The 16,136-nt window shown below is 35.9% G+C and overlaps 1 protein-coding gene across 1 annotated transcript in view; it reads left to right on the top strand.

The window, feature by feature from the left end:
* The window catches only part of PRKDC (protein kinase, DNA-activated, catalytic subunit), an 88,331-nt gene that overhangs the window by 33,960 nt on the left and 38,235 nt on the right, over window positions 1-16,136 (top strand). The window contains exons 38-56 of the mRNA XM_081953423.1: window positions 57-158; window positions 1,304-1,471; window positions 2,191-2,318; window positions 2,778-2,985; window positions 3,094-3,272; window positions 4,211-4,379; window positions 5,395-5,460; window positions 6,372-6,444; window positions 7,155-7,303; window positions 8,810-8,947; window positions 9,059-9,178; window positions 11,241-11,384; window positions 11,679-11,830; window positions 12,859-12,990; window positions 13,546-13,657; window positions 14,546-14,670; window positions 14,766-14,915; window positions 15,135-15,308; window positions 15,667-15,765. Of these exons, the coding sequence (XP_081809549.1) occupies window positions 57-158; window positions 1,304-1,471; window positions 2,191-2,318; window positions 2,778-2,985; window positions 3,094-3,272; window positions 4,211-4,379; window positions 5,395-5,460; window positions 6,372-6,444; window positions 7,155-7,303; window positions 8,810-8,947; window positions 9,059-9,178; window positions 11,241-11,384; window positions 11,679-11,830; window positions 12,859-12,990; window positions 13,546-13,657; window positions 14,546-14,670; window positions 14,766-14,915; window positions 15,135-15,308; window positions 15,667-15,765 (2,588 nt within the window). The remainder of the gene's footprint in view (window positions 1-56; window positions 159-1,303; window positions 1,472-2,190; window positions 2,319-2,777; window positions 2,986-3,093; window positions 3,273-4,210; window positions 4,380-5,394; window positions 5,461-6,371; window positions 6,445-7,154; window positions 7,304-8,809; window positions 8,948-9,058; window positions 9,179-11,240; window positions 11,385-11,678; window positions 11,831-12,858; window positions 12,991-13,545; window positions 13,658-14,545; window positions 14,671-14,765; window positions 14,916-15,134; window positions 15,309-15,666; window positions 15,766-16,136) is intronic.

The following is a 16,136-nucleotide window of genomic DNA, read 5'->3' as shown; positions in this document are numbered from 1 at the left end:
AGATTACTATTCTAGTTAAGTGTATTTTAAAATATAAGTTCTTTTATGTTTTCAAGATTGACTCTTCAGTGTCATTTACTCATCATGAGGCATTTCCCCATGTTTTTAATACATACACAAGTCTGCTTGTGGACCAGAAGTTGGGTCTAAATCTCAAGGCAAGTGCGTTATGCATGCTTTTTAGTGTAAATAAAGAATGTGTTGCACACAGCAGCCATTTAGCTTTATTCAGATTTGCTAGAAACATTAAACTGCAATGAGAATTATTATTATTGTTATTTAATGCTGCCTGATTCTCAAGGACTCTGAGTAAGTCTGAGGGTTCTTCATGGAAGTTGTGCCAGTATCACCATTTAAGGATAAATATTCATATGTTTACTGTGGATATCTGTATTGAGAACTTTCTTTGAGTAAATGAAACCCACCCCCATGTAATCTGTTGCTGGCAGCTAAACTGAAGAGAACGTTGCAGTATCCTATCTAGGTCGGTCACCGAGACCAGAGGATTTGTCTTCCGAGCTTTGGGACTCGTGTTGGCGCCCTTCTTCAGGGAACTTCTCTCTAGTCAGTGTGGCTAGAGAGAAGTTCCCGGAAGATGGGCTTCTGCACAAGTCCAAAAGCTCAGAAGACAAAAACTCTGGTCCTGGTGACCGATCCCGATTAGATCCTGCACATTATCCTGGGGAATCTATATGCCTTCACTCATGAAGAGAATGTTGTCCGCAGGGAAGAAAATGAGAAAAACTCTGATTGTCAAATAGAATTAACAGGGTTAAAGATTTCTACTAAAATATCTGCCAGAGTATGTCTTAACGATGAGTGGTTTCAGCTCTCACTTGTAATCTACATTTCTTAGCACTTAATTAAAAAAAACAGTTTTTGAAGAAATGACAAACTGTACAGTTAACTAAAGCTAAAGTTGCCAAGGCCATTTCAGGTTAGGATTTGTTTGTACGGATAATGGTCAAATATACAAGCCAACTGGACTTCACAAATGATCATCTGTTACATCTGAGCAAAGATTATGATGTAGCCTGCTGTTTTTATACTTGTTTTCCCTACTCAGTGTTAAATGTTTACAGTTTACATTGATCCAAATGCTATTCAGAATTTGTAATTAACCAGAGTTAGAATGAAAGCTTAAAAACATTTTCAGAGTTCAATGTGAAAATTGGTTAATTTTAATCTTACCAGAATTTACCGTTCTTATCTTGTTGTGTGTTATTTTTTTGCATCAAAGTTTCTCAAAAGGCAATACAATTTTAGATTTAACATGAAACATTGTAAATTGTATATATTACAGAGTCAAGCAATTATTATTCTGCCATTCTTCACTAAACTTGTCGGAGAAGGACTTCGTAGCCTTAAAAATGCACTTGATAAACTTGTAGCATATAATTTTCCTTTGACATCAGATGAGTTTCCTAAGGGAACTTTAAAGTACAATAACTATGTGGACTGCGTAAAAAAAGTAAGTGAAAAAATCTAGAAATGACTTTTGCATAGTTTATTTTTAGCATATTACTAATTCTAAGTCCAAATTGATATAAAGCAAACAAATCTACAGACTAAACTAGAGGAACAAACAGACTATGCAATATTACAGTATTATAAAGAGAAATTATCTTATTTGTAATAAGATTTTGCTATTTAAAAACTTACCTAAGTTTAATGTGTAATTGTTAAGTATTTTCACACTTTTAGAAATTATAATCACCAGTTGACATAACCTTAAAATTCTAAATTCCTTAATTTTTAAAGGGATTTCACGTTTGTATCTTAATTTTAAAGGTTGTTGGCACTCAGAATTGTTCTAGTGAGATGGCCATCCATATCAATCAATGTTAAAAATACTAGAAACAAAAATGAATTTCTCTATATAAGCCAAAGAATACATTTTAATGTCAGGGAAACAGTCCTTTCTGATTTGTTTCTCTTTTAATCATGTATATTGTAGGCACACTACCGTTATGTAAATGAAATTATAAATATGTTTGTGTGTGTGTGTTTGCATGCAAACAAGCAGGTTATTATATGTTTATTGGACTAATTTTTTATTCTCTATTTCTTTTAAGAGCTGTTACTGCCTCATCATTGGTTTCAGAGAAAGTTTGGAAGACAAAACTTTGCAATCTTACTAACCTTCTCTATCATATTCTCTAACTGTATAATTATTCTCTTGTATTTTAGTTTTTAGATGCACTAGAACTATCCCAGAATTCTACATTGTTGGAGCTGATGACAGAAATTCTTTGTAGGGACCATAAGCATATAATGGAGGAATTATTTGAGATTAACTTCAAAAGAATTGCCAAAAGGTAGTCAGTAAAACATACTCTTTAATTGCACTGTTAAGAGCATGATTAAAAAACAAGAGTTCAGTAATAAGTTAAAGGCTTAAAATGTGAACAATGACAGCTGCTATGCTGTGTTTATGCATTGACATGCATAGGTATAATTTGTGTGTGTTTATATGTATTTCACTTGCTTTCCTATTGGCAATACTCATACTAGGGAAGGCACAACACATATGATTTTTATAGCAGTAATATGGGTTGTGATATTCAGCTGCAGTATGTCTCAGATACATTGAAAAATAAATTGGTTTATAGCATTAGTTAATGTGCATTTGTCGTAAAAATATGTGTCTACTTATTTCATGATGACTTAACGAAGTCACTGCTTTAGAAAGAATTCACTGAAAGATTATGCATAACATATAATTTATAAGTAGGAAAGTAGCTGAAGATTCTACTTAAATTTATTGTGGTGTTTAGGAGCAGCTGTGAAAGGCAAGTGCTGTTGTTGGATACTGTGCATCAGATGTTCCAGAATGAAACCCATCGCTCAAATACAACCCGACAAGCTTATATAGATCGATGTCTTCTCATTCTGTTGCTTCACTGCAGTTTAGATGCATTGAAAAAATTTCTAAGTAAGATTATCATAGAAGCTATGGATACACTGAAGTCCAGGTTTACAAAGGTAAAGATGAATTATTACTAAATAAGTTTATTACTTTTTTAAAAAATAAAACACACATTCATGTATGAAGCTCCTTTGACATTTTGTTCCTTTCATTTATTTTTCCAGTCAAATGAAACTTCTTTTGAAACCCAGCTAATCAAGAAAATAAGCTATTACAAGATTCTAGAAGTTATGTACTCCCGTCTGTCTAAAGAAGATGTATATTCTAAAGATTCCGAAATTAACCAAGCTTTTCAGACTTCTACCCATGTAGAGGGGAATGAACTTACAAAAACACTTATAAAGTGAGAATTGTTCATGTATGCTTTAAAACAATGTTGCCAATAATTAATTAGGTTATGACAGTCAGTAAAAAAATATTTTGAAATATTGCCTTAAAAGTGTCATGGTAGCTACAGGGAGGAGCAGTATTACACTATTAATAATGATAAACACTTAATAAATTTCTCCTATTTGTTTAGAAGAAAATTCACAATTCTTTCTTGATCTTAAAGGTTTATCCTGAAAATCTTAAAGAAAAATTATGTTGCTTTCTTTCATAAGTTTTATTTTGGTTAGAATTCAATAAAAATATTTTACTGGTCTGAATCCTTTTCAGGCACACCTGAAGATAAAAATTTCAGAAAAGGCCATCAAAATCTAACTTTTTCAAAAGGCTATAGGACAGAGGTGTCAAACTCACAGGTCGGATGCGTCACATTCTGGCCCTGCCCCACTCTGGTTTAGTGAAGGGGGAAGTTCCAATATGTCACATGACACCGCCGTGACGACTCACATTTAACACCCCTGCTCTAGGATGACTTGCAAACTGCTGCCCTCTGCAGTTTGGAGATTACTGAATGTACACTTTTACTTTTTTCCTCTGGCCTTGTCCTTTATATTGTATTATTTATGTGTTACATACATTTATTGTATTGTTTATGGTATTTGTATCTTAGCCTTATTTATATAAATAGGGTACACCCTAGACTGAAGGTTGGTTATGATTGGAATGGAATATTAACCAAATAAATAAACAGATCTTAACTAAAGCTATCTACAACTTCAGTTTGGTATTTGCTGGAATGTATTTGTTCAGCAAATTAGATCTCAACTAATAACCCTGATGTTGTTCACATGTATTAGCAGTTCTAGTGTACACATACACAGCAGATTTGGGAAGAATACACACATTTTAAAAAAATGTCTTGGTATGTTTTCTTTTTTTTTACTTCCTTTCAAGATCCTGTTATGATGCCTTTACAGAAAACATGTCGGGTGAAACACAGTTGTTGGAAAAGAGGAGGCAGTTTCATTGTGCTGCATATAATTGTGCCATTGCAGTTATCAGCCGTGTCTTCAATGAAAGTAAATTCTATCAAGGTTTTCTGTTCACTGAAAAACCAGACAAAGTACGTGGTAGTAAACAGATACTAGTTCCAAGATGGAATTTTGGTGTAGAAAGGTGGTCAACAGACTATATGGTGGATATGTTGAGTATTTTTAGACCCTGCCTGTGGTTTTGTTAATATTAATTTGTTTTGGTTTTATATACTTGATGTGGTTTGAGTTCGTTGATTTTGTAGTTTTTAAAGTACTGTAAGAGTTACGCAGTTGAGTTGGCAACTATATAAATAGAATGAGTGAATGAATGAATGAATGAATAAATAAATAAATGGGCACCAAGATGAAATTAATGGAATTCGAATGAATAAACTTTTAAAATATTCCTATAGTAAGAATCATCTTCATTTTCCAAAATTGGTTGAATTGTGTTCTTATCAATAGGTAGCAAACACTGTCTTAAATACCATTGATCATGGTATATTTCTTGGCTGGTTTGGGAGATTTGGGAATAGGAGAGATGGTATTGCAGGGGTTCTTCTTCTTTCTCTAATATTGGTTCCAGTCATTTTTGTTAGTGACCCTTGTACCTAGTTCTTACTCAGTGGGGGAGGCTCATGGTTCAGTTCTATCCACTCCTGTTTAATGTCTAAATGAGGCTTCTTATTTAGGTCATCTCCTACATGGCGTTATATGTCAGTGTCCTGATGTTGTACATATCAGCCCTTGCTTGTCCAAATAATGCCCTCAAGGTTCTTTATAGAAAGACTCTGAGGAAACTGGATGAGGAGAAAATGAATCAGACTCAATCCTATAAAGTATAAGCGGCCTTGGATTTTGAGGCTTCCTGAATCCAGAGGTCTTTTGAGTTACTCTTGAGTGTATGTCTTTGGTGTTTGAGCTGTCTTTGGCTAATATTGTATTTTTATATTTATTTTTGTATGTAATATTGCTTTTTTAAAAAATTGTATATCACCTGCCTAGGTTTCATATTGAGTAGTAACGATATATTATGACTAAATTTAAAAAATTGTAATAAACTAAATCATGGTGATCAGATTACAATTTGCTTTTGTTCTACAGAATCTGCTTATTTTTGAAAATTTGTTAGACTTACAGCATCGCTATTCATTTCCCATAGAGATTGAGGTAAGAAATCTTATTCCCTAGATGTTCTGAAATTGTAATCATTTTTACCTAGCATGATACTAGAATGTGGTATAGATAATATAAGAAGTTAGTGCAGATAAGATTATTGAGATTCTTTTTTCAATTATAAAAGTTCTACAGTAAGCTTAAGGAGTCTAAACATAAGACAAGTATACTTCCTTGAATTAGTATTCTTATATAACTTTATAGTACTATGAATGGATTGTGTCCTTGGGCAAACGTTAGCATAGTTCTTCCTGCTGGCTGCTGCTTGATATGGATTATGAATTCCAAGCTTAATTTTGGCATGGTGGAATTTAAACCTGTCTTATCTTAACCCAACAGTCCCCAATCTTTCCAGTTCTGTGGACCAGCAGAGAAAGGGAAAGGGGGGATAGTTTTGTGCACACGCCTGTCATGCAAACAGAGTTTCACATATACACTCTCCTACTGCTTGCATGGCCTGGTTCTCAATAAGCTGCAGCTCAATACTGGGGTGTGGAGCGGATGTTGGGCCCCCCCGGTCTTAAAATGAATATGTAGGAAAGTTCTGATCCACAATATTGATCCACAGCTTTAGCCCCTACGATGATTATTTAGCTCCCCAAAAACTTACCAAAGGGTCATTTTTAATGCGGCAAAAATTAAATCAAAAGTAGAGGATAAGTGAAACCGAATTTTATCTAACCAGATTCTCTACTTTTTGGAGCATGACTGTCCAGCATGCCATTCAAAAGCCAGGTGCCTAGAAACAAACCGGGTAGTACAATCATGCATTTATTAGTGTTTAAGATGCCACATAATTCGTTGTAGTATTTTTCTTGGTTTGTTTAGAAATTATGTAAATATATTAAATTTGTAATTAAGCGGCAATCACTGGTTCATACCTGAAAGCTTTTTATGTTTTCTAGGTTCCTCTGGAAAAGAAAAAACGCTACATAACCATTAGGAAAGAAGCCAGACAAACAATGAGTGGGGATTCAGGTATTTTTATGTCTACAAAAAAGATGAATCGATGATGGCTTAAGTTATTCTGAGTCGAGCATGAATATACGTGTACTACTATAAATATACTTTGAAAGCAGAAATAAAACCAATCTACAGAGCCAGTATAGTGAGTGGTTAAGGTGCTGTATTGGGTGCGGAGAGACCCGTGTTCTAGTCCTTGGTTTGAAGGCCAGACACTCCCTCTCAACCAGTGGTGGGTTGCTAACTGATTTACTACCGGTTCGCACGTGCGCATGCACAGAAGCATCCAGGCAGGTGGGCAGAGCCTCCCGTCACCACCCCTACCGGTTCAATTGAACTGGGCTGAACCGTCAGCAACCCACTTCTGCTCTCAACCCTAATTGGCATCAGGTCTGCAAGAAGCCACCTTAAAACCAGCTGCCTCATTAAATGCTGCCATGACACCTTTGGTATATAACTATGGTGAACACAGTGAAAAATAAGAGGACAAAGTCTAGGAATAACAATCTTGACCTCGTCCCTTGGTGTTTTTAGTATTAATGTTCACGAAATATTTTTTTAAATTAAGGGATAAATGCAATGTAATGATGAAATCAGAAAAGAAATTTGAAAGAAGAAAATTTATTTAGCTTTATTTATTGGAAACATACAAAGAGGTTTGATTAACTGATTTTGTAATTTTTATTGGGAAGCTTCTTATTTAAGCGGGACTATTTTCTTTCTAGCTGAACCGCAGTATTTAGCATCTGCATCATATATGGTAGATAGCAGTTTAAGTGAAGAAATGAGTCAATTTGATTTCTCAACTGGAATGCAGAGTTTTTCATACAGCTCAGATGATCCTACCAGTTCTGGTTCTCACATCAGGAAAAAGGTGATTTAATTTATACACGTGTAAGTGTGTGCTTAACTATACTGTTTTTTAGCCCAAACAATTCCTTTAGTTGTTTGTAGAAAATCGTCAGATTTTCTAAAGACTAAAAACCATACTTTATTGGAGTACTAATGAGGATGTAATAACTGATGTCTAATAGCAACATAAGAGGCATAGTGGTTAAGATGCTGAGCTTGTCGATCAGAATGGTCAGCAGTTCGGCGGTTCGAATCCCTAGCACCATGTAACAGAGTGAGCTCCCACTATTTGCCCCAGTTTCTGCCAACCTAGCAGATCGAAAGCATGTAAAAATGCAAGTAGAGAAAATAGGAACCACCTTTGGTTGGAAGGTAACAGCATTCTGTGCACCTTCGGTGTTTAGTCATGCTGGCCACATGATCATGGAGACGACTTCGGACAGCGCTGGCTCTTCAGTTTTGAAACGGAGATGAGCACAACCCCTAGAGTGTCTAGAGTCAGGACGACTAGCACATATGTGCGAGGGGAACCTTTACCTTTTAATAGCAACATAGTTTCCCCATAAAATACCATCTCCTTTTGAGCAAGACTTAAATACATAAGTAGTCAGCCACATTATCATTACAAATATTTACAAATATTTCTGTGATTCCTTAAATCTAAATGACAGATTTCAACTGTGAGAAACAGGAATTTTCCAACATTACCTCAGCAGCAGAATAAATAGGCATGCTTAACTTAGGTTGTCAAATTAAGCTTGATTATAATAATAACTGCCTGGAGTACATTGTGAGGAGAAAGACAGGGATAAGAGATGTGGGCTGGATCAAATTTTTCCACTTCAGGCAAATTTGACAGTTTGTCATTTATTATTCTTTATTGTTTTACTGGACATTGCACAAAAATGCTTTCAACACGCCAGTTACAACGCTCCCTATGTTTTCCCCCCAATATATTGATCAAACTTCATAAGGCTAGGTTTCATTTCTTTTTCACATCAAATGATAGAGCCCATGGAATGTGCAAACCATAGGAACTGAAATAAACATTTTACTTGGGATTTTCTCCCAAATCTAAAAGGAAAAAATAAATTAGGTGTGTAATAAATAGCCAAGCAACTTTTGTTTTATTAAACCATTGTTTATTGGAGAGCTCCAGATAGAATCCAGGGAAATGTGGAGAGCCTTTTAGTTACATTATTGCAATAAATCCATATTTCCCATAGTTTAGTTGCATTGTTCTCATTGTTTATTTGTGTTCATTTTGGGGTTTGGGATTTTTAGGGGAGACCTTATTGAAGTGAGAGATCAGCACATGGAATATTAATTCAGCTCATTCTTCATTTAAATCAAGTTTCTTGTGAACATATTCTTTTAAAAAAATAGAGCTACAAGGATATGTTTAACTTTGAAAAATCTTGACATAATAGGATATAATATATGCATTCTTTATGTAGTGTTATTATAGCAAAAATCTGAACAAAAAGGAGAGATAGGACAAAATTGAAATTAATTATTATTCTAAAAGGAGATTACAGATACTGAGGTTCCAGATGATGTGATGGAGTTAGAAATGGATGAGCTCAATCAGCACGAGTGTATGGCTTCTATGACAACCCTACTCAAACATATGCATAGAAATAATATCACACCAATAGTAGAAAAAGTAAGTATTCCATTGTAGCTTTGTGGAATTGACAAATACCACTTTCAGTTAAACTAATTTGTAACAAGTATGTTTTCAGATTTATAAACCTGTAATTTTTTGGGTATTCAGGGTACAAATTCACCTGAACTTCCTCCATGGATGAAATTTTTGCACAGCAAACTGGGAAATTCTACTGTTCCTCTAAATATCCGTCTCTTTGTAGCAAAACTCATTGTGAACACAGAGGAAGTAAGTTCTTTTTTATGATAGAGAAAAGTATTGTAGTATATAGCCGGTATACCTGCATTTCTTTGGGTTATTAGAGAAGCTAATATTGAGATTAGAATAATCTCCAAACTTTACAGGTAGTCCTTGCTTAATGACTACAATTCTGACCTGCAAATCCATTGTTATGCACCATGGTATTACAAGACCGTGCCAGGCTTACAATGTCATTTCCACTTCCAGTGTCAAGGGGGTAACTCTGGTTATTCAGCATGGTATCACATGACCTCATCTTACGATTTCACTTTTACATTCTCCAATAATTCTACTTGGTAGAAGCTGGTTGTGAAGCTTGCAGATGCAATCACGTGACTATGGACTGCTTTAACAGTTGTAAATATGGGTCAGTTGTGGAGATCCCAAATGGCGATCCTGTGACTGGGATGCTGTGATGGGTGTGACATCCATGAGATGTGAGGATTGGTCACAAAGCTGGGTTTTTTCCCCATTGTCATAACTGAACAGTCTTTAAACAAGACAGTCAGTATATAATAATAATCATTCTGGTGGTTTTATTAAATAGAGGCAGTTTAACATTCTTTTTATGAACAAGATTTTCAAGTGTTGCCAGAAGTGACAAAAACTGCTTTCCCCCTTCCCTTTTTTCTTTCTTTCTTTCCATTCCTCCCTCCCTCCCTCCCTTTTCTTTTCTTTTTCTTTCTATTCCCCCCTTTTCTTTCTTTCTTTCCATTCCTCTCTCCCTTTCTTTCTTTTTCTTCCTTCTTTCTTTCTTTCTTTCTTTCTTTCTTTCTTTCTTTCTTTCTTTCTTTCTTTTTTTCTTAACACAGATTAAGAAGTTGCCCTTTAAATGGGATTTTAAGCAGAGGCTTAAGCTACATCAAACTGCTTCGGTCCCGAATGGAATTCCTCGGGACAGAAGGAATGAGTGGGTGGGGCCTGTCCTCTCCTTCGGCCTCTTCTGTCAGCCCTTCCCGGGGGCCAAAAAGCCTCTGAGCTCAGTTTAGGACAGGAACGGTGGCGGGGGAGGCAAAGGCAGCATGCAAGCCCAAGGCGGCTTGAATTCCGGCATGCACCTGCCTGGGCGAGAGCCCATCCCGCCGGCTGAAGTGGGTGGCCTGATTGCTCCGCTGGTCTCCTGCTCTCCAGGTGCCTTTGAGCCCCTGTGCAGGCGGCTGGGCTGAAGCGGCACTGCCGACCGTGCTTGCTTTGGATGTTTGGCGGAGCCGAGGCTGAGCCGCCACCCAGAAGAACCCGTCTCTCTCCCCCTTCAGTGCCTTGGCCTTTTCCTGGCGTGGAGACCGGGCGGGGCAGCATCTAGATTGCGCCTGGAGCTGGAAGGAGGCTGCTTCGCCACCCGGCGCTCTTCATGCACCTGCCGCTTCAGGACGCGCTCCTGAGCATGGGGGACGCCAGTGGAGGTGGATGGTCTTAGGCGACCCCTGTGAAAGGGTCGTTTGACCCCCAAAGGGGTTGCGACCCACAGGTTGAGAACCACTGTTCTAGACAGAAAACCACTGCCCATACAATTTGGTTTGTAGCTTTATGAGCAGCATTAGAATTTACAGTGTGATTAGCTGTTCACGAAATAAAGATCTTACGATCTTAATGGGTGACCTGGTAGACTGCAATGTTATCTCCCCTGTGATAATTGATTTATCCCTCTACCTCTACCCAGTTATTTGAACTCATACAAATTTGTGCTAGATGAGAATAGTTATGGTAGTTTAAAAAGCAGTAAAGCCTGATGATTCAGGAGGTATTCTGTAATCACCCAGAATTTTGTATTTTATATTTTGTACTGTTGTGGTTGGCAGTTGACTGATATGTGCAAGTAGACGGATTTGATTGAGGTAGTTCTTATATTAATTATGAATATAAATCAGAGGTTGAAATGCTAATGTGTTAATTAATCTATCTGCTTAGATATTGTGTAAGGCATGACATGTGTTTGCATTGTTGAGTATTTGTATGGATAACCTTTTAAATAATAATTTGATTAGAGGTAAATGACAAAGTTAACGCGCAACAAATTTTACAATTGCAATCTTGGCTTTTTCTTCTCCAGGTTTTCCAGCCTTATGCAAAGTGGTGGCTGGGTCCTTTACTGCAGCTGGTTGTTTCTGGAGATAATGGAGGAGGTGGAATACATTACATGGTGGTGGAGATAGTGGTCACTCTGCTTTCATGGACTAATGTGGCAACTCCTAAAGTAAGAAATGTATTTGGTTATCGTAAGGAAGCCATATAAACATATGACTGGGCCTGCCCTCCCTCTCCTCCCCCCGCCCCCTCTTTAGTACATATATTCTTGATAGGACAGTGGCTAAGAGAATTTTGTATTGCTGAAAAAAAGACTTTTCTGTCTTTTCTGAATATTTATTAGTCCTAAACAGGAAGAATTTGGCAAGCCTGAATATAATGTGTTTCAGGTACCATATATTTTGTCATTTTATGAGAAAAGAGGAATATTTGCAATATGCTTTTTCTAATTCTTTCATAACAGGGCAACATAAAGGATGAAGTCTTGGCAAACAGGTTGTTGGAGTTCCTAATGAAAAACGTATTTCATCAGAAAAGAGCAGTATTTAGACATAACCTGGAAATAATCAAGACAGTAATAGAATGCTGGAAGGACTGTCTGAACATACCTTACAGGTAAACGATGGTAATAAAATGTGGTTGTATATGCAATTCTCCAAGAGCTGTAGCAAAGATAAGAAGGGGACTTTCTGCACACTATTGAAGTACAACAGCAGCCCCAGCAGGCATTGGCCATACTAAAAGATACTGTAATTGAAGTTCAGTAGTTGTTGGCCTGCTGGTTTATATCAAAGCCTTTTGTCAAATCTGCTTTTTAAGTAAACTACAACTAATTGTTATTTATTTGGTAATTTGAGACATTATGTACAAATTAAACTTGGATTATGATTTCCTCTAGAAATATTAAAATCATGGAGTCAGTACTATTAGAAGATTAAATGAGGAATGACTGGGGAAATAGACCCATTCTCTATTTTTATGGAAAAAGGCTTCTACAGTGGTATTCTAAAAATGGAAAGTTCATGAGAGGAGTGACTTGGATTAAAATTCAGTTAATTTTTTACATCCTATGTCTTTTCCCCCAGAACAAGCCACTTTATTCCTAAAGCTTTTATTTTGTAATTAGTCTCAACTTCTGCTTCATACGTAGGCGTAGGTGGGTGGGGCGCATTGCATTGTGGGTGTGGGGCATACAGGTGGGTGCTATAGCATGCGCAAGCACAGTTCTGACACCCGTTTACAAAAAAGTTTGCCATCACTGGCCTAGACCAAGGCTTCAACTTCATCTATGGGATATCTTTTATTAGATGCCTCCATTAGACTAAATTGGAAAGTATTTTAATAAGGATTATGTTTTTGCATCACACTAAATCATTTTTTTGTGGTGCCTAACCTCGATAAGTAATCCCAGCGATTGTTCATGATTTAAGGCTTATTACTATATGTTATAGTAATTTGTCCACTTTGCTAACAATCTCTATTTAGGTAAAGTTTCTGACTCAGTGTGATGAGTGATTCCACTTGAGTAAGCAACATTTTGCTGTCTTCTTTCTCAATACAAAACACTAACCTGATAGTTTTGATTGATACCAACGGCTACTTATTATTTTCAGTACCTTCATCTGTGTCTTTGCTTGCTGCAGGATAATATTTCAACAATTTTCTGGTGGAGATCCTAATACAAAAGACAATTCAGTAGGAATTCAATTACTAGGAATTGTTCTTGCTAATAATTTACCTCCATATGATCCAAAGTGTGAAATAGATAGTATAAGGTAAGAATTAAAACTTTCTGATATTCCTGTTCAGGTACATTGAGCATTAAAACTTTTAGCCAAGAAGTAAGTTATGAAAATAGGACATGATCCCCAGTTGGAAAACAAATAATGAAATTGACATACAGTATAGTTTACTAACTATCAATGATCATTTTCCTAAAGAACTTGCTTTTTTGTTATATTTCATATTTATAAATATGTTTCAGAACTACTATGCTTGGACATGTTTCAAATATGGGAAAGAGGTAGATGTGTTGGGATAATTTTCAGTGAATGAAAATTAACCCTCATAAATTTAGAGAATTTATAACAGAATTGGGAAAAGTAAATGATCTATTGCTCTGGGGCTCTTTAGACTTTACCTGAACATTTCGGATGTAGTGAAAGTCGTTCACATTTAAATTACATGTGTGCACTAGACATTTGGTAAATCATCCTGTTGCGATTAAATGTAAAATGAGTGAGAAAATCATGTGTTTTAATGTGTGTCAGGGGAATAAATATACATTTGTGGGATATTGTGAAATAAATGATATTTCTCATTTATGTTAGGTATTTCCAAGCGTTGTCTAACAACATCGCTCTGATAAGATACAAGGAAGTGTATGCTGCTGCCGCTGAAGTACTGGGACTCGTTCTTCAGTACATTGCTGAGAAAGAAAATGTGAGGATAACATGCTTTTTATGTTTTGTTATTTTATTAAAGTGTTAGCTTTTAAAATCAATTTAGTTTTCAATCTAGTACCTAAAATACCTTGACTTTAATACTGGTACCTAAAATACTTTGACTAATCTACAGGTAGTCCTCAACTTATGGCCACAATTGAGCCCCAAGTTTCTGTTACTAAGTTAGACAGTTGTCGAGTGAGTTTTGCCCGATTTTGCAATCTTTTTTTTTTTTGCCACAACTACGGTATTAGGTGGATCACTGCAATTGTTAGTATATGTGTTGCCGATGTGAGCACACTGCAATTGTTAGTAGTATGGTTTTAAAGTGAATCTGGCTTCTCCATAGACTTTGCTTGTCAGAAGGTCACAAAAGGTGATCACATGACCCCGTCATAAATATGAATCAGTTGCCAACACCTGAATTTTGATCGTGTGACCATAAGGATACTGCAACAGTTGTAAGTGTGAAAAATGGTCATGTCACTTTTTTCAATGCTGTTGTTGAACGATCACTAAACAAATTGTTGTAGGTCAAGGACTACCTGTATTGAAAATAGCATTGAAAGGCCCTGTAGAACAGTGATATTACAAAAGTTTAGATTTACCTTGCTGGATCTCCTGAAAGATCCTTCTAGTCCAGGATTCATTCTCCAGTACAGACCAGCTACCTAACTCTTAAGAAGCTGTGTAAGAAATAGTTTATGATAAAGGTATCATTCATTTGTCTCTGAATGGAGATTTATAGGCACTGAAAAAGAAAGGTAGCATTTATGAAATGTTCCTAAAAGGTCAATTTCAATTAGCAGCAATAGTTTTAATTATTGCCAAAATATTTGGCCAATACATTAACTTTTTAAGATTCACATACTTTCATTTTTTCCAGACATTTGAAGGTCCAGTTTATGACATGGTCATAAAACAATTAAAGCTGCATCAGAATACCAGAGATGACAAATTTATTGTATGCCTGAATAAAATCACAAAGAGCTTCCCTCCCCTTGCTGATAGGTATGTTAGAATTATGAGTGGTATTGTACTGTTGATATTATGAGCTTAATACCTTGGTCTAACTTCCTGTACTTTTTGTTTTTGGTCATGGGAAGTTTTATGAATTTTGTCTTCTTTCTGCTACCAAAACTTCATGGAGTGATGAAAACTCATTGTTTGGAGGTAGTCATGTGCCGTGCTCAAGAAACAGCTGATATGTACTTAGAGTTGAAGAGTAAGGAATTCACCCAAGTCATGTGCCACAGGTGAGGGATGGTAGGATCTGTGATTATATTTTGGTTGAGTAGTCCATATTAAAATGTCTTTGAACAAACTCCACTTAAGCAAGTGGGAGTAGATCAAAGGTTTTTTTTCCCATTTTGTCTGATAATAGATGTTGGAATTATGTCCTTTGTCAGTTTCAATAGGCCATTTGATCCAATCCCCCATGATTAATAAAGGTGTTTTATTCATTTTCCCCTTAGAGATGATGAAAGGCAAACAATATGCTTAAATATTGTGTACAAGATGTTACCTAAGCTGAAACCAGCTGAAGTATTAGAACTACTTCCTTCAATAATGGGATTCATTTCTCATCCGTCACCATTATGTCGGGGCCGAATGTATGATGTGCTCATGTGGATCTACGATAATTACAGGTAAAAAGACTCAAGCATTGATAGTATTTTAAGTTTTCCAGGATTCTAGACCTCTCTCTGCGCTCTGTGATTTTAATTTAATTTAATTATCTCATTTAATTGACAGAACAATTAATCAGTGGAACAACTTGCCTGTAGAAGTTGTGAATGCTCTAATATTGGAAATTTTTAAGATGTTGGATAACCATTTGTCTGAAGTGGCGTAGGGTTTCCTGCCTAAGCAGGGGGTTGGACTAGAAGGCCTCTAAGGTCCCTTCCAACTCTGTCATTCTATTCTAATATATTTTATCTAGTGACAACCATCATCAATATTCTGATGTGGGTAAGGTTCAGTAGAGCGTGCATTTTCTTTTATCAGTGATTCAGAAAGTCAAGCAGATGAGGAATCTTCACAAGTGCTGAAACTGGCAAAAGAATGTTTACTTCAAGGACTGATTGATGAAAATTCTGGACTACAGTAAGTAATATAAATTTTATTCTGAAATCAGGATTCTCTTTTTAAAAATTGAATTGTATCTATTGCAAAATTGTGCCTATATACACATACATTTACAGAATAAACTCTGTATAATACATTTAATTTTTAAATTGAACTGAAATATCCTGTTTATTTAAAATGATATAGAATTGCAATCTAAATATCTTAATCAATTCTGAACCTTTTTTTTAATAAAGATTAGTGTTAAGCAAAACTTTGTCTTTAATTTGGGAATGTTATAGAGGTAATCCTCACCTACCATTCATAAGAACCTAAGGATATGTCATGCACTTTGTTCATATATTTACACATCTATGGGTTATCTGACATTTGCATATTTATTTTCTTTT

This window comes from Natrix helvetica (assembly GCF_964273705.1).
Source record: "Natrix helvetica genome assembly, chromosome: 4".
In the NCBI taxonomy this organism is placed as follows: Eukaryota; Metazoa; Chordata; class Lepidosauria; order Squamata; family Natricidae; genus Natrix; species Natrix helvetica.
The sequence above is the reverse complement of the archived record's forward strand: the minus strand, read 5'-3'. Positions and strand labels throughout refer to the sequence as shown.